We start from the raw sequence: 25,920 nt of genomic DNA, 5'->3' as shown, positions 1-25,920 counted from the left end.
AGCAGTGAGCCTTCCCATAGTTTGCAGCAAATTGCAGAATCATGGAATACGCAATGTTGCTTCATACTTTGGTTCTCTTTACTGTCTTCCCTTGAGACTTACTACCATATCATAAGCCATTCTGCCGAATTATCATAAACTTCATCAACATCACTTTAAAGAATAAGTTATCATTTTCATGTTTCCTAGTTTTATAGGATCCTTTGCCTCCTTGTGCTGGGTGAACGGAGTGACATAATTAGAAATTGCAGCCTGAACAGTGTGGTGGTTTATTTTTTTTCTTTTTGGTACATTTTAAAAGCAGCCCCTTACGTTGCTGTGAGCTTTCTTGTGAAGATCTCTGTATATGTACTGAAGTAAGAATGCCTCTGTCTGTGCTTACTAAATTAATTAGATCTAATCCCGTTGAGCTGTTGATGCCCTGTTTGTAGCACTTCTTGTTGTAATTTGTTTTAATAGAGTCCTAAAAAGATCATAAATGTTTTCCTTCACAGAAAAAGGAAGTTTTATAAATTATTTAGGCAATTATTCTGGAAACAACTTGGTTGTTGTTAAGTAGAAGGAAAAGCCATATTTCTTAAACTTGAAATTTAAAATTATTGTGCAGTTAAATACATAGATATGCATGTGAAACTCCAGTGGTAATAGAAGTTATTTAATACATAAGCAAATGTTTCCTTGACTGAATTTGTCCCTCAGCATGCTGCTTTTCATATTCCATACTCATCCTTGCAAGTCTAATTTCATTACCTTAATTTTTTCTGGTGAGAAAGATCCAGAGCAGCTTCTCAGATCAGACTTCAAGTGTAGATCCCTCCAAGGGTTCATACATGTTGATGTGTACTTCTCAGTGGCTTTGGCTGTTATTACTCAGTATTTTGTAATCTAGACTGAGTTCCTAAATTCTGATTAGCTTAGACCATCGCTTTTCAACTACATACCTATGTCAGGTCTCATGATTTTAATTGGCACCTGCAAAGGTGTATAAGGTTGTTGACCATCATGAAATTGATGTGCTTACTGTGATGTTTACTGATTCACATGTCATGGTTTGCCATTAGTTTGAGTGTAGTAGCACAGACCCCCTGTCAGACTCCTTCACTTGAAGCAGCACTGATGAGATCAGTCATATCTATTGTTTACTCCAGTCTGTAGTTTTGATGTTTGTCAACAGTGTTAGTGATATATTACAATGGAGTTTTACTATGTTCGACTTTTTTTTTTTTCAGACACACATATAACTTATAAAGATGAAATGCAAGGTTGGGTTTACATTGTAAACATTAGACTAATTAATGCATTTAGTTCAACAGGTCCATAAATACCTGTTGTCCCTGTTCACATTTATACATATGCAGGATAGATTTTCTGCAACAGTTGGTATTGACTTGTACCTTAGAACAATAGCTTTACTGCTCATTTATTCTAAAAAACATTTTTCTGACTAACTTCTATACACAGAGATTTTAAAGATCAAAACTCATGATGCAATGAGCTGATAATTTTTTCAAAAGCTTATATAAGAATTTTCAAACACATTGGACATTGCAAATGTACTGCTATTTAGGGGATAAATATTCTGTGGGATATGCTACAGGAAAGCATATTTGACATCCAAAGTTAGACATCAAAGCCTATTTTTATTATAACCTCACAATGAGGGAGACTGAGTGACTCATTCTAATTTATGGATGTTGTATTTTGGCACTATCTGAAAGAAGCTGATAATTACATTCCTACAAGAGCTGTTCTTCACACTGCAGGAGAAAAAAAAAAAAAAAAACAAACCGAACTAAAACCAAAATACAGCTGAAACTTCTGCTTCAGTCAGTTGTTACTACCTGGCACTGCTTCTGCCATTCTTCAAAGACTGTGCAATGACTTGGAAAGGAGACTGAAGAGTTCTACCTGTCCTGCAGGCTGCCTTGCAAGTAGACACATTATGATGAGGCATTGTTTTTTTTCCATGAAGAAAGCAGAAGTCTTTTATTTTTAAAACTGTTGCTTCAGTTTAGTATAAATAAAATATGAAGGACAGAAATAGTAATTAAAATTTGGGAGGGTTTGAATGAGACTAGTATTTTGATTTTTTTAAAAAATATTATTACTAGTTTATTATTATTATTAATTTAGATAATCCTGCCTGTACCTTGACAAAGAGTAATATTTTTCCTTTATTCCATTGAAACTTATTAGGATCTTACATATATTATCCTTAGATTAAAATGTATAAAAGTTATGCTTTTCTACAAATCTGCAGATAATCAGTCTAATTTAGTTGTTCCTACTGAAGATCTTGTGCCCAACACCACATTTTTCATATTTGTAAGTAGCAATCCCTAACTATTTTAAACTTTTTGAACTACTTTGACTGAGGATTTTCTTGCAAATCATGTCCAAGAGAGCATTTTAGAAGAACTTTGGAAAATGGAAGTTTTATTTTATTTACTACTGAAGAGGAAGAGAACTTCAGCCTGGTTATTGATTAAATGTGTTGAAATGTGCTGATTCAGAAGGTCAATGTATGGCTTTTCTCCTCACTTCAGGATAGGGATAAAATATTTAGTGCTTCTTAAAATAGGAATCCACATTAACACTAAGGATGAGACCTTAAAAAAAAAAGCTTCTTGCTTTTCCCCCTTTTCATATGAAAATTGGAAATCTTATGCATATCTTCATGTAGTTCATAGGCACTTAGCCAGTTGGGATGCATGTTCTTCATGCTGTCATTGCAAGGCAAGTACAACAAACAAAATTATTGTCATATTCTGCCATGAAAATGATTTCTAACTAAGCAGTTGTAACTAAGGTGTTACTGCGTTATTATACATAAGCACTATACTGCAGTTGCAGCAGAGTTCAGCTCCTGGCAAAAGCAGGTGCTGACAGCAGCATGGGCTCCAGATATAAATTAACATGGCAGTGACTTGGAATATCCACTTTCTCCTTTATACACGTTACAGATTAGCTTCCCAAAGTGGACAGTTCATGGTCTTTTACCCTCCAGTTATTGAACCTAAGATTTATGAAAGAAAGCTCTGTCTTGCAACAGTTTCCTTATGCTTCTCCTTTTAATAAACAATTCTTCATGCAGGAGATGAGTCTTCCTTACTTCCACAGTTTATCTCTAATTATTCAGTGTGAAAGTCACACCAGCAAGGAAATTGCTATCTGCAAATAAGTTGTGGATCTTTGATTTTAAGAAAAAGGGTGGACTGGCATCTGTGTTGTTTCATTCTCTTCTTCCATGCCTGATTTTGTTCAAGGGACTTTAGTTGATGCTGGTTTTCTGTATGTAAATTACTCTATCTTTGTACTTTCTTCTGCCCTTTTCTCCATTTTCTTTCTATATGCTAATATATATATTTTATATATTATTTGTTTCTATATATTAAATCTCTTTTTTAAGAATTTCACAACTAAATAACTGAATTGTGACATTTATAGGAGCTTCTTTTGACTTCTCTTAGCATGCTGGGGTTTTTTTCAACCCTCATTTTCTGCCTGACTGTACAGTGTATTTCTGTAACACGCAGGAAAAAGAAAAGAGGCACATTCCAAAGGGGAGATGGCATTGTCTTTTTTCTATGTTATAGGTAAAACCAGTAGTTTAACAACCCTGAGACCAAGTGTTGAATTCATGTTGCTGTTGTTTGCTATCCACAGCAGGCTGTGAAGCAACATAGATTATAATTTAATGAACTAAGAGCAAAAGAAGAACAGTGCCTTCTAATGAAAATATAGAGAAGAGAGGAAGCAAATAAGTGTCACAGTAAGCCAGTGTATTAAACTGAAATAATAGGAGGGCTAAGTCTCAGTCTTCTGATACATGAAGGATATAAAATAATATGCCACTGGTGTGAATTGCAGAATCCTCACCTCATCTTGACTACAGGTTCCAGAGGTTTTCTGGAAGTGAAAGAATTTAAAAATAACAGCAATAAAGGTGGCAGTGATGCGGCCTGATACGTATATGAAAGCATTATCTATTTCAATTTTTTTTGCTTTTAAACCTAACCTGATGCAGGAATGAAAGCAAGGTATACACCACAGCCTACCTGCCTGGCTTTACAGTTAGTAATGCAGAGCACTATTTTCCAGAAGGAAGGGTTGACCTTTTGGGTTTGCATATTTTTATAGCAGTAGTAGCCGCTCACTGCACATTCATCTCGTGTCAGGTGGTTTTCATATAGGGGTCTTTGCACATTCAGTGGCCTGAACTGTACGACAGCAGAGATCAAAATTCTGCAAGCAAAAGTGAGTCTCTCTCCCAGCTCCTCCTCCTTTTCTGCCAAGAGTAGTATTTTTCATGCCAGAGCTTATTTTGTGGATATGATAAAACATAGTCTAACATTTGGCAACAGTCCATTTTTTCCCTTCCCGTCTCCCGTCTGTCCTCCCCGCTTCAGTAAAATGAACCGTTGACAGAAAACTGATGTGACTAAAATGTTGCTCAATGGAATACAAGTAATGGGTGTGAGAAAAATGCTAGTAAGTCAGTGGGAGCTGGGTCACCCTCAGGACAAAATAGTCTTGCTGTTGAAAAGATGCCTAGTACACTATATAATAAAAAGAACATTGTAATGTGGCAAATGTAATGCTGTGCACTTAACTAATATGACATGAGGGTTACTGATGATTCATTATTTTGTTGAGCATTTGAATTAGTTTTCTAGTTTGCATGGTAGCTTTGCCCTTTCTGAAATTATACCCCATCTGAAACATACTTAAACTACAAAGTGCTGCAAAGGGAGGGGGAGATCAGTCATTTCTGGACTTATGGCTGTAACCATGTTTTTGTACCCAGTATAATGCAGAATTGTTTGCTTTTCACCTTGTGTGTAAATAGATAAGAACTTTTAAAATATGTGTCTGCAAAACTGAGAGTTGAGTTTTCAAGACAGCCTGAAGCCTGTTAGTTTCTGGCAGCTAGTGAGGACAGGAGATAAAGGGCACCTAACTCCATTAAAACACCTTTGAGAGTTTCAGCTTTGTGGTTCCAAGTGTGTTTACAAAACAAAACAAGATTCTTGTGCAGATGCATTTGTAGTTTCACATTCTTTCTGCATAGCAGAGAATAAAAAATCCTATCTATGAATGAAATAACCCAGTGCACATGCTCTGTAAATACCACTTACTTGCAGAGCTGTACTAATTATAGTACACTCTTTTCTTCTCCCTCTTTCCCTTCTGAACTGCTGGCTGTAAGTGATCCCACCTCTACATGAGAAAGTCCAGTGCTACTGTGCCTAATTACTGAATCTTCTTTTCCTATTCTTAATTAAGAAGTGGTGCCAAAATTTACACCACGTGTAATGTGGAAGTAACTTAGTTTGAAATTAATTAAATTATCCCACATTTACTGTGACATTTTCATTCTTTAAATAATTATTAAGAGTTCAGGAACAGTATTACTTCCTGATAAAATTTTAGTTAATGCAAAAATAGAAACTATCGTTTGTGTTCATTAGTCAAATGTGACCTGCCAATTATATAGGCATAGTCAACACTTCATATTTGCCCATTTACATTCCCTCTTTTCAAGTATTTGAAGCTTTTATGTTTCAGAGAGAATTGTATTTTAAGATTTTCAGCTATGAGTGAGATCTCTGTAACATACTTTTCATTGACTGTAGTTTCCCTTTTCTTTGTAGTAAAGGGGTACCTTCGAGTTCAACGTTCACTTTAGAAGACAGTGCTATCTATCTGACTTCGGAACAGAGCACACTTGAAATGGAAAATGATAATGCTTCAGTTTTGGATGTATACTTAGTAAGTTGTTAAACTGTTTCTGCTTTTCCCTTGTAGTTCCTTTAACTCAGGCTCAGTAAGTGACTAAAATACATGCTTAACTTCAACATCCAGAGGTTCATTGAGGTATTTTGTATATGAGACGTATGCTTAAGTATTTTGCCAAACCAAATCCTTAAAGAATCTATATGCCTATTAACTATTGTGTTAATAATGAAGTATGCCAAAATGACTTTCAGATTCTCTGTAATGGTAGGGGTTTTTTTCCTATTACTTGTTTTGAGTAAGAGAGGGGGGAAAAAAAGAGAAAAGAAAAATCTTTCCTCTTCATGTTGAATAGTCCACAATGTAGAAATTAAATGTTCTCAGAGAGGAAAGTTCTGCTGAAGGGAGAGGCTGCAGTGGAGAACTCAGACTGCCGGAAGGGCCGGGACCTTTCTCCTGGGGCAGGGACAGGCAGCAGACCTGCCTGGAAAAGGTGTGCCCAGGCAGAGGACCTCCTGCAGCAGGTGGCTGAGCTGTGGGAGGTGGTGGGAAGGCTGCGTAGCATCAGGGAGACTGAGAAGAAGTTAGTCAGCTGGTTCCAAGCGCAGTTTGTAGTGGACCCAACAGCCCACAACCAAAGAGCCAAAAACTCTCCCACCAGTGCACATGGAAGGGAGGAGTGGCAATAACACAGAAGAATGGAAGCTGTCAACAGCAAGAACCAGCAGGAGAAAGACACTTACCCTGAAGCCTAAGGTGCCCCTGCAAAACCACTTCACTGCTCTGCAGACTGAAGAGGAGAAACCTGTCATATCAGGAAAGACGCTGGAGCTGAGTAACGCAGCCTGACCTGCTCCCTGTATAACAACCAGCACAACTAAGAAAAAGGTGATAGTAGTAGGCGACTCTCTTCTGAGAGGTATGGAGGCACCCGTCTGCTGACCTGACGCACTCTAGAGAGGTGTGCTGCTTACCAGGGGCTCATATCAGACTGCCGAGCCTCGTACAGTCCTCTGACTGTTATGTGCTGCTGTTGTTTCACATGGGCACCAGTGATACAGCCAGGAGCCATCTGAGGAGTATCAGGAAGGGTTACAGAGCCCTGGGGAGCAGGGGTAAGGGACTCTGGAGCACAGGTAGTGTTTTCATCAATCCTCCCAGTCAAAGGGAAGGGATTTGAAAGGGCCAGTCAGATCTGGCGAATCAACAAATGGTTACAGGACTGGTGCCACAGCCGGGGGCTAAGCTACTTAGACCATGGGACTCGCTTTGAGAAACCTGGTCTGTTGGGGAGTGGTGGGGTCCAACTGTCAGAGAAAGGGAAGATCATCTTTGGCCATAGGCTTGCCAAGCTGGTGAAGAGGGCTCTAAACAAAAGTTGCTGGGAGAGGGGAACCTCAATCCATCCCACTCCTACCAGCTTGATGCCAATGCCACAATAGATGCCCAGAGCCTGGAGAGGAATCACAGGTCATCAGGACAGCACCTGAAGAGCAGCATAAAGGAGTTACAACAGTAAGTCAGCTTCATCGGAGGCCCAACTTAAGTATCTCTATGTGCAAACACACATAGCATGGGGAATAAACAAGAGGAGCTAGACACGTGCGTATGCCTGCAGGGCTACGATCTTATTGGCATCATGGACAGGTAGTGGGATGAATCCTATGTCTGGAGGGTTGGCATGGAAGGATACAGGCTCTTCAGGAAGGACAGGCAGGGGAGACGAGGAGGGCATGTCACCTTCCCTGTCACTGACCAGCTGGAGTGCATGGAGCTCTGCCTGGGGATGGATGAGGAGCCAACCAAGAGCTTGTGTGTTAGGATTAAAGGGAGGACAGGGACAGGTGACATGATAGTGGGGATCTGCTACAGGCCACGTCACCAGGAAGACCAAGTAGATGAGTCCCTCTGTGGATCGCTAGGAGCAGCCTCACGTTCACAAGCCCTGGTCTTCATGGGGGACTTTGATCACCCCGATATCTGTTGGAGAGACAAGACAGCAGGGCATAAGCAGTCCAGGAGGTTCTTGGAATGCATTGATGATAATAATTTCCTTTTCCAAGTGATAGAGGAGCCAATGAGGAGAGGTGCTATGCTGGACCTTGTTCTCACTAACAAGGAGGGGCTGGTGGGGAATGTGAAGGTCAAGGACAGCCTTGGCTGCAGTGACCATGAAATGGTAGAGTTCAAGATCCTTAGGGCAGCGAGGAGGGCACACAGTAAGCTTACTACCCTGGACTTCAGGAGAGCAGACCTTGGCCTCTTGAGGGATCTGCTTGGCAGAATCCCATGGGATAAAACTCTGGAGGGAAGAGGGGCCCAAGAAAGCGGGTTAATATTCAAGGATCACCTCCTCAGAAGTGATGCATCCCAACAAAATTGACAGGAGGCCTGCATGGATGAACAAGGAGCTCCTGGGCAAACTCAAACACAAAAAAGAAGCCAATGGAGGGTGGAAGCAAGGACAGCCCGGGAGGAATACAGACCAACTGTCCAAGCAGCCAGGGATCAGGTTAGGAAGGCCAAATCCCTGATAGAATTAAATCTGGCCAGGGACATCAAGGGCAACAAGAAATGCTTCTGTAGGTATGTCGGTGACAAAAGAAAGTGTAGGGAAAATGTGGGCCCTCTCTGTAAGGAAACAGGAAACCTGGTTACCTGGGAAATGGAGGAGGCTGAGGTACTCAATGATGTTTTTGCCTCAGTCTTCACTAGCAAGTGCTCCAGCCACACTGCACAAATTGCAGAAGATAAAGGTGGGGACTGGGAGAGTGAAGAACCACCCACTGTAGGAGAAGATCAGGTTCAAGACTTGAAGGTGCACAAGTCCATGGGACCTGATGAGATACATCCACAGGTCCTGAGGGAACTGGCAGATAAAGTGGGCAAGCCACTATCCATCGTATTTGAGAAGTCGTAGCAGTCTGGTGAAGTTCATGCTGACTGGAAAAGGGGAAGCATAACTTCAATTTTTAAAAAGGGGAAAAAAGAAGACCCAGGGAACTACAGGCCAGTCAGTCTCACCTCTGTGCCTGGAAAGATCATTGAGCGGATCCTCCTGGAAACTATGCTAGGGCACATGGAAAATAAGGAGGTGATTGGTGACAGCCAACATGGCTTCACTAAGGGCAAATCGTGCCTGACAGGTTTGGTGGCCTTCTATGTTGGGGTTACAACACTGGTGAATAAGGGAAGAGCAACTGACATCATCTACCTGGACTTGTGTGAAGCATTTGACACTGTCCCACATGACATCGTTGTCTCTAAATTGGAGAGACATGGATTTGATGGCTGGACCACTCAGTGGATAAGGAACTGGCTGCTTGGTTGCACTTAAAGAGCTATGGTCAACAGCTCGATGTCCAAGTGGAGAGCAGTGATGAGTGGTGTTCCTCAGGGGTTGGTGTTGGGACCAGTTTTGTTTAACATCTTTGTTGGTGACATGGACAGTGGGATTGAGTGCACCCTCTGCAAGTTTGCCAACAACACCAAGCTGTGTGGTGTGGTCAACACACTGGAGGGAAGGGATGTGCTATCCAGAGGGACAGGCTTGGGAGGTGGGCCTGTGCAAACGTCATGAAATTCAAGAAGGCTAGGTGTTCAAGAAAACAAAGTTCTGCACATGGGTCGAGGCAATCCCAAGCACAAATACAGGCTGGGGGATGAGTGAATTGAGAGCAGCCCTGCAGAAAAGGACTTGGGGGTATTAGTGGATAAAAAACTGACCATGAGCCAGCAACGTGCACTCACATCCCAGAAGGCCAACTGTGTACTGGGCTGCATCAAGAGAAGTGTGGCCAGCAGGTTGAGGGAGGTGATTCTCCACTTCTACTCCATTCTTGTGAGACCCCACCTAGAGTACTGTGTTCAGCTCTGGGGCCACCAACCTAAGGACATGAACCTGCTTGAACGGGTCCAGCGGAGGGACATGGAGATAATCAGGGAGCTGGAGCACCTCACTTAACAAGGACAGGCTGAGAGAGTTGGGGCTGTTCGGGCTGTAGAAGAGAAGGCTCCGGGGAGACTTTATAGCAGCCTTCCAGTACCTAAAGGGGGCCTATGGGAAAGATGGGGAGGGACTCTTTATCAGGGAGTGTAGTGATAGGACGAGGCGTTTAACGGTTTTAAACTGAAAGAGGGTAGATTCAAATTAGCTATAAGGAAGATGTTCTTCACTGTGAGGGTGGTGAGGCACTGGAACAGGTTGCCCAGAGAAGCTGTGACTGCCCCTTCCCTGGAAGTGTTCAAGGCCAGGTTGGACAGGGCTTTGAGCAACCTGGGCTAGTGGAAAGTGTCCCTGCCCATGGCAGGGGGTTGGAGCTAGATGATCTTTCAGGACCCTTGCAACCATTCTGTAATTCTATTATCAGTGACTTTGAAGCCACTGAAATAGAGCTCAATATGAAATACATTAACTGTTCCCCTTTCTTCTCTGAAGGGTTGTCCAGTTGTGGTAGCTGGAATAGGATTAAAATTGTATCTTTGCTAGTTCCTAGTGAGCAGTTTTTCTGACTGCTGAAAGACTGCTGAAGATACTGAACATGAGCCAGCAGTGTGCCCAGGTGGCCAAGAAGGCCAATGGCATCCTGGCTTGTATCAGCAATAGCATGGCCAGCAGGGACAGGGAAGTGATCTTACCCCTGTACTCAGCACTGGTGAGGCCGCACCTCGATGACTGTGTTCAGTTTTGGGCCCCTCACTACAAAAAGGACATTGAATTACTCGAGCGTGTCCAGAGAAGGGCAACGAAGCTGGTGAAGGGTCTGGAGCACATGTCGTACGAGGAGCGGCTGAGGGAACTGGGGTTGTTTAGTCTGGAGAAGAGGAGGCTGAGGGGAGACCTCATCACCCTCTACAACTGCCTGAAAGGAGGTTGCAGAGAGCTGGGGATGAGCCTCTTTAACCAAGTAATGAGTGATAGGACAAGAGGTAATGGCCTCAAATTGCGCCAGGGAAGGTTTAGACTGGATGTTAGGAAGTATTTCTTTACAGAACGGGTTGTTAGGCGTTGGAATGGGCTGCCCAGGGAGGTGGTGGTGTCCCCATCCCTGGAGGTGTTTAAGAGTTGGGTTGACATAGCGCTGAGGGATATGGTGTAGTTGGGATCTGTCAATGTTAGGTTAATGGTTGGACTAGATGATCTTCAAGGTCCTTTCCAACCTAGATGATTCTGTGAAATTCTGTGAATTAAGCTCAGGTATACATCTTTGGTTGTTTTCATATCACCTGTGTTTTAAAAATTCTCTTGGTATCTACAGCTCACATTAGACAGACATAAAGGCCGTAGGCATCCAACACCAGTTCCAATTGAGTGACATTTTGTGCATTTAACCATTTTAGGCGCTTTTGAAAACCTCAGTGTAAATATAGGAGAGATGTATGTTAAGCTTGGCTTTTTTTCCAAAGGTTTGTTTTCCCACGCCATAAATTAAACAATCCTGATACTATCCTAGTAGTATTTCCTCTCGATTTTCATAAATCAATGTCTGTGACATTTGTGGCAACAATTGTAATAGAGAGGAAGGGTCAGAAAGGAAAGTGTGTTCATTAGGTTGCTAATAAATGTTTCACACAGGTATCATTGTTTCCTTTTTAGATAAAATTCACTGCTTATTTTTCTTATCTCTAGAATTTCGTGATTGTTGTCTTAAGAGATCCAGAATATCATAGAACAGCCAAGGTTGGAAGGGACTTTGAGACATCACCTAATCCAACCTTTTGTGGGAAAGGAAGCTTAGATGAGATTATCTAGCACCCTGTCCCATCTCGGAAACCTTCAGTGATGGGGACTTTACCACAACTCTGTAGAGGTTGTTCCAGTGATTGATTTTTCATCCTGAAAAAAATTTTCTTGTGTTGATATGAAATATGTATGTGTCTGATCTTACGTCGAGATGAAACAATGTTTGTCACATGTTTATGTGTGATCCCCATGCTGTTTCTCTGTAGGCTGTACCACTGTTTGTTTTTGTTTCTTTTTAGCCAGCAGCGCTTGAGTATATACAGTACCCACTTAAAAGCTACTGATTTAATAGTCCAGCATACTTATGCGACTTGTTGTCTATCCTGCCTCCAATGAAACAAGACAGTAGCAAGTACCAGTGGTCAAGTAGATGTAGAATTGACTGTGACCTCAAGTAGCTATTCCTGTACAACTTGTGTTAGTTGGGCTTGTCGCTGATACGATGTTGACATGAATCATATGTTAAGAGGGACTCACAAATCCTGAAATGTTACAGGAAATGGACAAATGAGTAATCACATGCAGCCTAACCTTGCTAGCAGATTGGCTGACTTAGCGAATTGTGTTTTAAACTAACAAACTTGGGGGGGGGGGGGGGGCTAGGATCCAGAGCTGTAACACCTACATATTCATAAGGAAAGGGTGGATGAGCACACCTACTAGAGTAGCGAGGAATGCTCCCGAGCCCTTTACAAAGGCAAGAACCCTAAGTCCAACCACCTCAAGTGCATGTATGCCAGCGGTGGTAGTCTGGACAGCAAAAAGAAGGAACTGAAGCTCTGTGCCCAGTCTGAGAGTTATGATCTGCTTGGAATGGCAGAAACTTAGTGGGAAGACTCACATGACTGGAGGACCACAATGGATGGCTACAAACTCTTTTGGAAAGAGGAAGAAAGGAAGAGGAGGTGGATTTGCACTTTATAAAAAAGGAGAAATTTGAGTGTATGGAGGTAAGCTATGGAGTTTGCAGAAGTTCCATCAAGTTTAGATGTTTAATCACCAAGGAGGATCTTATGTTACGTATCTGTTCCTGAACTTCCAACCAGGATGACAAGGCTGACAAAACCTTAATTTGACTGCTCAAGGAAGTCTTGAGCTAACAGAACCTGCTCCTCATGGGTAACTTTGATTACCCAGACATTGTTGGGAAGACAACACAGTGGTGTACAAGTTGTCCGTGAGATTCCTGGAGTGCATGAGGACTGCTTCCTGCCACAGGTGCTGGACCTACCAACTAGGAACAGCACATTGCTAGATATACTGCTCACAAACTGAAAAGACATACTTGACAACATAAGTACCAGTGATAGCCTTGGATACTGCTGAGCAGACTGATGACCAGTAGTAGGACAAAGGCTCTGGATTTTAGAAGAGCCAGCTTCAGTATGCTTAGAGCCCAGATACAAGGGATTCCATGGGAAGCATGCATGGAGGGCAAAGGAGCTTGTGAATGCTGGGAGTTTTTAAAGAACAGCCTCTGCAAGCACAAGAACAGTCTGTCACCTACAAAGGGAAAGGAATAAGGCAGAACAGGAGACCACCCAGGCTTAACAATGAGCTTTTGGATGTGTTTAAAAGCAAAAAAGAAACATACCAGCTATGGAAAGGTGGCCAAATACCCGTTGTGGACTAGAAGAACCTTGCCAGGGCATGCAGAGATCCAGACAGGAAGGTTAAGGCTCTGCTAGGACGGAAATCGGCCAGAGATGTTAAGAAGAAAGGGTCCTTCAGAAACATGAGCAGTTAAGACAGAAGCACAGGGAACACACAGGCCCATTACTAAACAGGGCAGGGAAACAAGTTACAAATAATGCTGACAAGGCAGAGGTTCTCAATACCTTCTTTGCATCTGTCTCTACTGGTGTAGCTATACCCAGATCACAGAATCAGGTAGCTACGACAATGTACATGTTGACCTGCCAGTAGTGGCCCTCTGCAAGGGCTCAACCCACATAAATCGATGGGTCCTGAGGGAATCCACCCCAGGGTGTTCATGGAAGTGGCTGACATAGTTAGAAGACCACTGTCTATTATCTCTGAAAAGTCGTGGAGATCAGGGGGCATCCCTGATGACTGAAAGAGGGCAGTTCTCATACCCACCTACAAGAATGGACCGAAAGAGGGCCAGGAAACTACAGGGCCATTATCCTTACTTCAATTCCTGGGAAAGTGGTGGAAGAGTCCTCCTAGAAACTAATACAAACCAAATTAAGCAGGTGCTGGATTTTCCCAATCACAGAGTTACCACAGGCAAATTGTGCCAGACTAACCTGATCACCTTCTACTATAAAGTAACTTCTGTCTGCATGGAGAGAGCAGTAGATGTTGCTTACCTGGACTTCAACAAAGCGTTCAACACTGTTTCCTACAGCCTTCTCCTGGAAAAACTGTCAAGATACAGATTGGATGGGTGGTCTGTGAGATGTCAGGGAATTGTCTCACAGGCTGCACTCAGAGAGTGGTGATCAGTGGTTACTCAGCGATTACTCAGGCTGGCAGCCTGTCACAAGCAGGGTCCCCCAGGGATCAGTGCTGGGCCCCATACTGTTCAACATTTTCATAAATGATCTGGACGATGGGACTGAAAGCACCCTCACCGAGTTTGTTGATGACACTAAACTGGCTGGTGAGGTGGACCCATCAGAAGGGAGAGCCATCTTTTAGAAGCCTGGACAGGCTGGAAGAGTGGGCTAGCAAGAACTGCATGAAGTTTAACAAAGACAAGTGCAAAGTCCTGCATCAGGGATGATATAACCAAAGAGCCCAGCACAGGGCAGGATCTGTATGGCTGGGGAGCAGCCTTGCTGAGAGGGACCTGGGGGTCATGGTGAGGATGGAGTCTCTCTCTTCACAAGGGGCAATATGTACAAGTTGCATTGGGAGAGGTTTCAACTTGATATAAGGAAGAACGATTTTTACAGTGAGAACACTCAATCACTGGAACAGCCTCCCTGGGACATAGTAGAGTCCCTATCGCTGGAGTTTTTCAAGATACAATGGGACAGGGTGCTAGATAATCTCATCTAGGCATCCTTTCCCATGAAAGCTTGGACCAGACGGTCTCTAGAGGTCCCTTCCAGCCTGGGCTGTTCTGTGGTTCTCTTGGCCCCACTTAACAGAGAAACCATTTCTTGTTGATAACTTTTGAATTTCATTTATAATATAACAATCTTGGTTATCACTAACACTGCTCAGCACTGTGAAGTGCTTTTTTAAAAAGTTTGAAGTCTATAGGGTGGATGGTGGAATGCTCTGAAAATCTAGGGACAGGCATAGGTAATATCTTCTGTAAAGCTGTCCTTATGAGTTTCGGGTGTGACAGTGATCTCTCTAGTTTCTGCCTTGTAAAACATTCATTACTGTTACATCTGGGAGACTGCTGTAAGTGTATGTGTACTTCACTGATCAATATCAACAGAAAAATAAATAAAACCCAACTCTGGGTGTTACACAAACACCCAGTGTTTATTCCCCTGAGCAAAGGTCTGGAAGAATAAATAGGTCTTAAGTGAAGAGAATCATAGATGTTTTTTGACCTAACAGCACCCTTTCTCTGCACCCTGAAAAACCCAAACTCAAAATTCAAATACCTCAAGTGTCTAGGTATGCAATGGCTGACAGCTTCAATTCAACTGAATGCTGTGGCTAAGCACATATTACTTCTTAAGTGGCAAACTCATCTTGAGAAATTGCTTACCCCTTCCTTCTTGGTCCTGTCCCAACACACAGTATTGATGCCTCCTTACCTATTTTGACATTGCTGTGTGAGCGAGCTGTAACTTAATCACATGTATCCCTGTATGTATGCTGAGGTGTTTGTGGAAGAAAGAGGAATAAGATACTGTTTTGTGCCCCAATCTTTTACTTTCTAAGGCCCCCCAATATCCTTCAGTGGACTCTGAAGCAACAGTTAGCCACTGGTTGGGAAAGTCTGATAGTAAAGGATCAGTGATATGTGTTACCAGTTTGATTTGCTGCTGTTGAGCAGAAAGCAGTTTTATTTTTATAGGAAGATGATTAAATGCAGGCTAGAAGGGAAAGATGCATGTTTTTGAGAACACTAGGAACGGGTCAGTCGTTTCTAATGTACATCTCAAAAATAAAATCAATGATGCTTGCATTAGCTGATGTAAGCCTCAGTTGCAAAGGTTACAAGATACATTTTGACCTTTTAAAAGCACAATAAGAAAATGTAGCTTTAAATGGGATTCACAGATTTTGCTTTAATCCCGTAGTTAATAATCCTTGTCTGTGTTTCTACTGCAAGGCAAGCTGCTGTAGTTTTACCCGCTAGATATTACAATGAAAATATCTTAATTTACTTAATTTCAGTCACTCTGCTAATCCTTTGATGTCTTTGCCTCCTGCTTTGAAATGCTAAACTGCTTGGACAAATTTTAGTCCTCTAGTAAATTAAGACCTATGAATATTTTGATCCCATGAATGAAAAAGACACTGTAGTAAAATGACAGTGTTAACTTACTATAAAAAACAGCTTTAAAATGGCATTTGGCTGAACAGTGTTGTGTACAAATTCAGACAGTCAAGTAAGGTGCCGTGGCTGTAAAAAAAGAAAATTCCTCTTACAGGTAAGAGCATTGGTTTTGAGATGTTACATTAAGGGAACACCATGAAAACTCACACTGTGCAGCTATGTAAAAACTGAGAATTTACCTGTTAACAGCAAGAATTTTTTGTTCCAGGACACAGGTACAGAGACATTTTGAGTTTGCAACTGAAGGGTTGGTCTGAGTCCAGAGTTCTTCAGTTCTGAACAAAGGCCAGGTTCAGCAAACCAGCATTTTGTGCACCTGCCATTCTAAGCAGCACTGTTAGGAACATCCTCAAATCCAAGTTTACTTTAAAATTCCATTGGTTTACTTTCACCTAAATCTTTTAACCCAGATAATAACTTAAGAAGTCTAGCTTTTATGAATAAAATATGACTAACCATGATCTGCACTGAGCAGCAAGTATAAGCCAATCTCAATTATTTCCAAATATTCTAGTACCATACAATGGGAAACAAATACTGAATATTCTGTAAAAATAATTCTAATTTTTAATTAAATATTGCAGAAAAATAGAAACAGATATATAAAATATTTGGAAATTTGAAATGTTTCTCTGCAGAGAATTAAAATATTAAAAGGTTCTTGCTTTTATGAATATGTAATACAGTGATAGATCAGATACTTAGAAGAAAAAGATGCTGTCTGAGATAAACAGAAGGTGTCCTGTACATAAGCCAGTAACAGAGAAGGTAATACTCTTCTATTTAGCACTTTGATGTAGAAATCTACAAAACAACAGAGTAAAACAGTTTCCTTCTTCCTCTGGGAATAAACTTTGTCTCTTTTTAAAATTCCCCTGAAGCCCTGTTTGTTGGTGTCAGTTCAGGCACCATCAGCTGATATATAGGGAGAAAAGCATTAAATGTCAGCGACTGCTGTTGAACACAGAAGTCTACTGTGTTCTGTGGAACTTGATTAGTAGGAAATACAAGCCCAATCCTGTGAAAGTTTCTTAAGAGAGATCAGCAAGTGCAACCAATCCTGAAGACCTTAGTCCAGTGTTACTAAGGTCTGGTACCTAAAGTGAAGGACCTTAAAAGTGATAATTTCACTTAGAAAGTAAGGAGTAACTCGAAGTCACCTTGTTCCTTCTGTTCTGCAGTGAAGTCCCAAATTCTTTGATTGAGCTTTCTGTCCCTGAAAGAGCAACTTTGCAATTATGAACTACCCCACTCTGTTTTCTTAGCCTGAAATGACTTACAAAGGTAGCTGACATTACTTTGTCAAAGCACAATATCAGTAAAATCAGAGTAATAAAGCTTAAGAATTACTTTAATTAGTTCACTGCCAGTAGGCTTGATTTCCTTTACACTTACAGTGGAACAAGAATATGCATGAAATAGCACAGCGGCAAACGTGTCGTGATGCTGTACATCTTAAGTCATCTGGTGGTAAATTTAGGATTTAAATAAATATATTTTGCTTGAAGAATACTCCTGTATATTTAACTATAATAGAAGATTCCTAAGTAGTATAGAAATGGAACGTGGAAATACAACATTGCCTCCTGTTGTTGAAAGAAGGGCTTACAAAATTGGTATATAATTTAGAAGTCACTAACACCGAAGATATGGTTGCAAAGGATTGATAAGGGCTTCAGTAAAATAAAAGAGTGGAATAACAACAGTGATGAACAAGCCCAGCATATTTAGAGTCTGGTTAGTGTAGCTATGATTTGTGTCAGATGAATTGTATAGGTAATATTATTACATTTAGAATTACTTACATTGTGGTTTATGTCCAAATGCCAATTTTATTATAGGATTTTGAAGTCTTAAAACATTGCTGGAGATTAATTTTGTATTTCAGAGCTGCTGTAGATGCATAGATAAGCAGATTTCCAAATACCAGTCTATAAAATGCCTGTTTAGAAACTGTCAGAACTGGCTGGCTCTTCAGTGCTCTTCCCCTTTTCTTCTGTTCTCACTCCCATAGTTCTGTATTAAAGCCTGTCTCTTTGAGCATTTCCTACTTCATATTCAGACCCTTCCGACTGCCAGGTTACTGTCTAACTCCTCATCTTTGTGGTTCCTTTCTGTTACAAATATTTTTACCCCTTCAGCTATTTTCAGTTTAGCACCCTAAGCTCTCTCTTCTAGTATAAACTCTTCTTTTAGAGAAGAAAATTCCCACCTGGCTCTGATAGAATGAAGCATCCCAGTCAGATACAACTTTGGCTAGGGGATTGTACTTCCACCATAACTCCTTGTTTAGGTGTTTGTTTTTCATTCAGAAATGTTTTGCTTCTCAGTCTTTCATAACATTTGATTCAATTCTAATCACATTGCAGTTTTCTTCAGGGTGCTGTTGTGGAGTAATAACAAGTGCAGCTGAAATTAAAGCAGTTCCCAGGCAGGATATGTGTGAAAACAAGCTATAAAAAGTGTACAGTCACACTGTGCTGCATACCTCAAATTTTGATATGTTGCTGTCTTTCTGGATGCTTCAGTTTCTCTGCCTCACCATTTCCTCTGAAGATACCGATGGAAAAACATGGTAGATTGACCTTTAATTCTGGGGCTATGAGAAGGGAATTCAGGCCTCATCACTTACAGACATCCCTTCTTTCTCCTGAGAGCCGAATAATCCTTAAAATGTTATGTGCACATACTGGAACCAATGAAGTGCTTTCCTCAAAGTAGAACCCTGTTTCATTAAGGCTGAAGGGGGCAAACCTACGTGTTTTATGCAGTGAGGTAACTGCTCCTTTCCTCTGTTATCTATTTTATCCCTGTATCCAACCATGCATGGTCTTAAAAAGGAGAGGAAAAAGAGGCTTATGTCTCTGATAAAACTGAAACCTGGTGTGAGGTGAAACAAAAACCAAACACTTGAATGTAGTTTGGCAGAGGTGTTCTTGCAGAAGCAATGTTGTGTAGGAAGCAACGTAACAGCAACGTTTCAGTCACCCTTGCATGAAAATCAGGCACGGGAATTACGTGCTTGATTAGATTAAAAAGGTACAAGGCATTTCAGATTACATTACCTGAGTAAGCCAAGTGCTAAAATGCCAGCCTGTATTGTCGCTAAACTGCACGTTCTCATGCCCAGGGCTTTTAGTGCTCCATATGAGGAAATCAATCAGCTCCAAAACAAATCCATGAAAAGAGAACTGAAGCACAAAAATGCTCTAATACAAAAAGCCTCAAGTAGGCTCAAACATTGTAAATCAATTATGTACCCAGTGTGAGACATCTCAAACATTCATTACAGGAATGCATCCTGTACTGTCGTTTGTCCATTACTTATCATTTCAGACTCAATTGCTATGGCCAAACACAATCTCTATCACTAAATAATGTTTCTTATCAAGAAAAGATTGCATTCAAAGGCAATCAAAGTAACTCAAAAGTTGTGCAGTGGTTACAGAGTTGCTTAGAGGATCATGTGCTGCACCTTGAAATAGATGGGAGTTTTTTTCCAGAATAATTTGCACAGAACTGGACTGTACCTGACACACAGATGAACATCTGAAAATCCCACCTCCTTAAAATGGTATCAGTACCATGAACAGGATTTCTGTGACTGGCTCACACGGTTAGCAGTTGCTATGAGTTTTGGTCAGGTCTGTTTTCTCCAACTCTGCTATGCAAATTTTGCTGATGTTTTTTCCATTGCTGATCCCTCTGAAATGCTTTGGAAGGATCAGAGTAGTCATAATTGCATTACATAATTAGTGGAATAGCATAAAGCTAGCATCAGCAATACTGCTAGTGTCCTTGGAGTGAAAAGTAGCAATAAGGCCAGACGGTCTGAAGTTGTGTTGAGTGACCATTATATCCGTCAAAAACTGACCTGTAGTCATTCAGATCTGAGCTTTCAGCCAGAAACTAGATGGTGCTAGTGAAGATTTTGACTAATTCACCTTGGCTTGGTAAAACATTATTTTGTTTATCTGTACTAGCATTTTTCAACTTTTTTTGCCAAACTTATTCTTAAAAAAAAAATTTAAAATCCTTGTTAGCCTTATGTCATATTCTTTTTAAAATATCACTTTCTTTAATTTTACTCACTTATCTAACAATTTCATTTTACATATTAAATTGTTCTGTGTCCTGTAAGTACATCGTGTTTTACTCCCTTAGCACATTCAGGTGCTAATATGGCAGTAGATTATCGACTTGCATTGCCAGACCACAGCTATCTAGAGGCAGAGAACAGCCTCTGAGAAATCAGCACTGTGCTCAATACTGTCAGTGGTTATGAACACCCTAACACTGGTGCACAATACAGTAACAGCTTTAAAGGTTGCCACAGAATGATATTGAAATATCAAAGTTCAAAGTCTAGTGCTAGAAGTCACAACTAAAATGTTGATTTAAATCAACTGGTTACCTTTTTCTAAGATAAGCTTTACAAATGCCTTCGGAGGTTTTTTGTTGTTGTTCATAATCAAGATTAGATTGTTGTTGAACTAATTAAAGGTTAGTTAAATGCTTGTATCGAAAAGTACAATTTAAAGGTGACCTTAAAAATCTCTTTAATAAATGGGAACTTAGGCCTTCATTATATTTTTTTATAAGGTTTTAGAGTAAGGTCACTACAGATGTCTTTGATCTTGTGTTCTGTTCCGTGTTGGATACATTAGCTGAGATACATTCAATTTACTGCAATATTTTGTTCAGCTGTCAGTTTATCCTTAGTCTGAGTTGTAGTAATAAGGTGTTCAGTAAAGTACAGTTTCTCTTCATCTTTGACTCCACAGAGATGATAAGTGATCAACTATTTGTATTATGTAACCACTGCTTCTGTAGAAGATACTGTAGAAAACTCTTAATTTGTTAACATTATTAAGTAATTTTTTTTTTTTGTGAAATACAATGATTGCTGTGACATTGACTAGAGCATTAGTTGTGCCTAGAAGTGTTTGGATATGTGTGATTTTTCAGCTGGGGAAGGGTATCATGCAGAAGTTAACAGGACTTTTATATGTGATGTATGAAGACTGCCATTTTTCCCATAACACTTTTAAGTAACACTTTAAGTAACAAATTCTGCAAGGTAATAAAAGCTGTTGTGAACTGCTGAGTGCTCTCAGTTTGGGCTGTCTTCTCTGATGTCCAGAGTGTTCAGCATTTTGAAGCATCAACTGGTTCTATTTCATGTAATGAAGTGTACTGCAATGTCTGCAAAACCATAGGGGTTAGCTGTTGTACAAGAAAAGAGACCCAATGCTTTTGATTAGAGGACAAGGTAAGAATAACTGCCAAACTGGGCTGCAGCCTGTTTAGAAGAAGGATGTTACCTGTTTATAGTTCTGTGAAGAAAACAAATAAACACGACTCTTGACTCTGTCATTTCTGTATTTCCAGTAACAAAGAACACACACAGAATAAAACAAGAGAAGTGACCATGGTTAATGAAGAGCACTTTCTGCACTCCTGATTTAAGAAGGAGAAATTGCTGAGCCTAATAGACAAAGAGTAATAATCAACTGAATTTATTCTAAGAAGTGTCAGGATCTTTGAACCACAGAAAGGATTGATGGACTTGGCAAAAATGATGTGAAACATTCCACACACTGCTACTCTGCTATCATCTGCTGTTGCTTGTTGAACTGTGAAGAACTGTGTATTCAGGCTGCTTTCTACTTATATCGCCAATCACATTTTTTGGACTTGAAAGTGATATTTTCTTATCAGCCCTCTAGTGGTTTCATTTGCATGCATTGTGTAACTATGCACAAGCAAAATCTATTATCTGCTTTACCTATTTAAAAATAAGCACAGTGATGAATAAAATCAATTTCATTTGTTTTGACCCTTTGGTTCTAATTACTTAGGTCCACATCAGTGGAAACTGGAATTGATGTCATACAAGGGTTAAGGCAAACCTCTGCACATACTATATGAAAATGAGTCTCTAAAGATATTTTTACTGGTTGGTGAAAAGGAGAAAAAAATGTTATTTATAACAAGGCCTTATGTTGTGTACATATATTGTCTTTGAAATATTTTTGATTTTAGTTTATTTCTTGTAAAAGAAAAATATAATTTATTTAGTAAATACTACTGTAAACTATAGTTTTATTGATGAATAAAATATTTTGTTCTCAAGATTATCACAGCTGTCAACCTGCTTTTGATCTGTACAGGACTTACTGTTCTGCTATTTCTCTGCCTTCATGCGATGGTTTTGAGAGTCATCTGAAGAGATAAGACAAGCACTCTATAACGTGGCATTTGCCTTTATCTTCTACTAGCTCTATAATGAAGAGGGAATCTTGAAATTAGAGGAGAAAAGGTGAAGGAACATACTCAACAGGCATTGCTTCATAAAAACATTTCAGGGCTTTCTGTAATGGCAATCATTTTAAGGTAACTATAGAAACTGTTCTGGTTTCCTTAATGTCCCTGGCAGCAGAGAGATAATCCCAAACACCAGTGACCATCAATCCAAAATTTCATGCTTCGATGCAGTGGTGTATTTAAAAACTACACAGGTGTCACTGCGATACTTTATGAAAGCTATTGGTAATTACATTTCTTCTAGGAGTAAGTGTAGCAAACCTGCTGGATTGGCAAAACAGAATTTGGCACTTTAATTCCTAGAATTATGCTTTGTACCTCTAAAGAATTCTTAATTTAATATTTTGGTGTGGCTTTTTTTTTTTTACTTTGATGTAATCCTATAACTCTGACGAGGAGAGTACTACTCCTTAATTATGCACAGAATAGAGAAATGGAAGGGGTTGGGTTTTTTTTCTCTGAGTATTCAGAGTCTCTGACTTAATTTAGAGCCTGTGTCTCATGATTACCTATTTTCCAGGCTTTAAAATTAGTTTGCTTAATCTCAGCAAGATAACTCTTCTGCAGCATTCCTCTTAGAAATGCAAGAGAGCAATCTGCATTCCCTGTAAGCAAAAACATTTTGTACATCCATGTGAAGTGTCTGCTCCTTCATGCAGTGTATAGCATATTTAGAATGTGCTTCTATGCAAAGTAGGTATTTCTGATTCATCTTATTTGGGGAAAACCATGAAATTTCTTAGTTTAAGCACCAGATTAACCTTCCTAAAGCATATACATGTCACTTTTTTCCCACTTACCTAGCAGACTGTGTCTGAATTGTTTATCCTTAGGAAGACACTTGAGGACACACAACTGCAACAATTCCGTCCAAAACCAGAATGTCTATAGTAAACAATTCAGAGACTGTGACATTCTTTGTGTACAATCCCTTTAACACAGTCATTTATAAATTAAAACAATCATTTAACGCTTGCGAAAGGAGATCTTGTATAGGCTATGGAGCCTACCGGGAAAAACTTCTCTAAAGCAGGTGCACTTACAAGTCTACAAGTCTTTTTTTTTTTTTTTTTTTTTTTTTTGAGCTGTGGGTGACTACGTAGTTCCGCTGAGAGGGAAGAGGGATTATAGCTAAGCAGTGTTAGTGATCAACTTGGAACCGGTTGTTTCTTTCTGTAACACATGAAATGGTATAAAGCTTCAAACATCAAAGAGTACAGGAGCTTGTAAGGATATGTATGTTTAATGCTTAAGTATTTAATTTCTCTTCATCTTGCATTGGTATTTTGCACTGGTAGCACTTAGATGAACATTTAAAGACTCTTAAACATTTCTATAAAGCTGATGACGCGGTGCATATCAAGTGAAAATAAAATATATACAGAGGGCATAATCAACTCCCTGGGGTATTAAAGTAATGTATTGGTCTATTTCTCCAGGTCTAAACAGATGGAACTCACCACAGGGAGTAAAATTTGAAGAATGAGGTCACAGACATGGGCTATCTATGTGCAGTGGTATCTGAATACTCTGGCCCTGCAAGCTGCCCAGAAGGAAAAAAGCACAGGTTGATACCTGCTTAGAGAAAGGTAGGGAATAACTCCAAATTTGTGTATCTGATCTTGTGACTTAATCATATAGCCTTCAGAGAGTGAATTTTGCCTTTAGTGGTAGCCTGCAATAGTTGTCCTCAGTTAAAAAAAAAAAAAACAACAAACTTCATGTCCTTGTAGTAGAATTCAGTGGTTTGAAAATACTAACACCTATCCCAATATCTGTTTTCTTGTGGACTTTGCTTATACTTCAGGTAATTTAATTTCATATAACTCAGTGCTATTTTCCCAAAACCGTAACACTAGACGGTGATAAAAGAACAATCAGTAGTGCAGTCCACCTGTTTTTCATAGAAGCCATTTGCTGCCCCTTTTCCAGTGGTGCATGCATCTGCTTGCACCAATATAGATACCAGCTCTTTCCAGCCTGAAGGCGTGGGGCCTGACCCTTCAGTGATTTTGCATCTGGAACTGCTTCACAGTTATTTTACACCAGCCTAAAAAGATGTTGATACCAAAGTGCTGTGGTATGAACGACATTAACTTAAGGGACAAGAATCAAGATGAAAAACATTAAATCACTGTTAAAATTGCTAACCCCTAACTCAGGCCCTTCTGAAGTTGTGTAAATGATCCTTGCTGGCAGTAGCATCCTGCAAAGTTCATTAACTTGAACATTATTGACAGTTTTTTAAAAGATACAGTAAGTGAGGTTGCTAACACAGAGAAAATATTTAAACTACAGTAATTCATTGATTTGTCATTAACGTAGGAACAAGAGATAAACATTTCCTGTTGAGACTTGCATATGACTTTGGATGATTAGAGAAAAAACACTGTGGAACTACCTGGATAATACTAGAAAATACCTTCTGACACTTTTTATAGGAACGACAAGATATGTAAACAAGCACCATCTTTTACTAGATCAAATGCTACATAACAGGCATTCCTCCACTCTTCAGCACCGCCCCCCCCCCCCCCCCCCCAAGTTATGAAAAAGGAGTTGTTTGCTTTACTAATGTATTCTGCAGTCTGATAAAAGTTGTCTCCCTCCAGGCCTTATCTCAGTATATAGACCATTATAGCTGCAAAAACATACCCAGTTTCTTCCATAAGTGGTAAGAATGTGGGTTGGTCTTCAAGGAACTAGGGGGTATCTTGTATCTGCTTGATGTATAAAAACGTCTCTTTCAAAATGCAACAAGAATCTTACAAGGTCTGAGAGAAGATACCAGTAACAAAGAAACACACACACCTCTGCTGGGAAGAGACAAGAAGCTGACCAAGCTAGATAATACGGTTTGGTAGAGAGAACTCTTAGCTACAACAGACATCAAAGTCTCAGTTGAAATTTGCACAACCAACTTCAATTGTCTGAGCTTTTGCTCCTCATGTAGAAAATAATTTCAGCTTAGAGAAAAAAAAGAAATCTTAGTGAGAAACTCGACAACTTATTTCCTAAAGCATTGCAAAATGCCAGCTGCTTATGGTAAGTGAGAATTTTAGAAATGTAAAAATGCATCACACAGTAACCAGGGGTAAGCTTCTTAATACTTGTATGCTTTTCATATTTATGATTTTACTTGCCACTGTTGCATCTTTCAGTCCTGTCCAATGGAAGGATCTGAAATCAAATTTGTCTGTTTCCACAGAAAATGGTTTTTTTTAAGAAACTTCTTCATCAGAATTATTTATCTCTAATCTCCCTGGTAAGCCTATCTTATTTTTTCAGTTTAAGTAACAATAAAAGATGTCTAGCTGAGACTCTTGACATCCTCACATATTAATAATTAATATGGTATAAATAATACAGTATCACCAGCATTTAAATCACCCAGTAGGAACTTGGCCACTCACCTACATAAATTCCCTTCTCTTTCTTCCCTGCTTTTTGAAACACACCATCAGAAGTTCTATCAAACATATGTCAGGTGTGATAAATGATGTGCTTTACTTTCACTTTACTGGCTCAGGGTAACATTTTACCTACAGGAGGTAATGGATCAGAACACTTGCAGTCACAGAAAATACTGTCCTAGAATGTGTCCCTGAGTGGCTGCTAT

At 40.1% G+C, this 25,920-nt stretch overlaps 1 protein-coding gene across 7 annotated transcripts in view; it reads left to right on the top strand.

The window, feature by feature from the left end:
• Positions 1-22,114, top strand: part of PIP5K1B (phosphatidylinositol-4-phosphate 5-kinase type 1 beta) — a 121,939-nt gene extending 99,825 nt beyond the window's left edge. For all 7 annotated transcript variants that reach the window (XM_074856331.1, XM_074856327.1, XM_074856330.1 and 4 more), the window contains 2 exons: positions 5,655-5,772; positions 21,366-22,114. In XM_074856331.1, coding sequence (XP_074712432.1) covers positions 5,655-5,772; positions 21,366-21,368 — 121 coding nt within the window. In that variant the 3' untranslated portion in view covers positions 21,369-22,114. The remainder of the gene's footprint in view (positions 1-5,654; positions 5,773-21,365) is intronic.
• The last annotated feature ends 3,806 nt before the right edge of the window (positions 22,115-25,920 follow it).

The sequence above is a fragment of the Strix uralensis genome, chromosome Z, assembly GCF_047716275.1.
Source record: "Strix uralensis isolate ZFMK-TIS-50842 chromosome Z, bStrUra1, whole genome shotgun sequence".
NCBI classification, from domain to species: domain Eukaryota; kingdom Metazoa; phylum Chordata; class Aves; order Strigiformes; family Strigidae; genus Strix; species Strix uralensis.
This window is presented reverse-complemented; position numbering and strand designations above follow the sequence as displayed.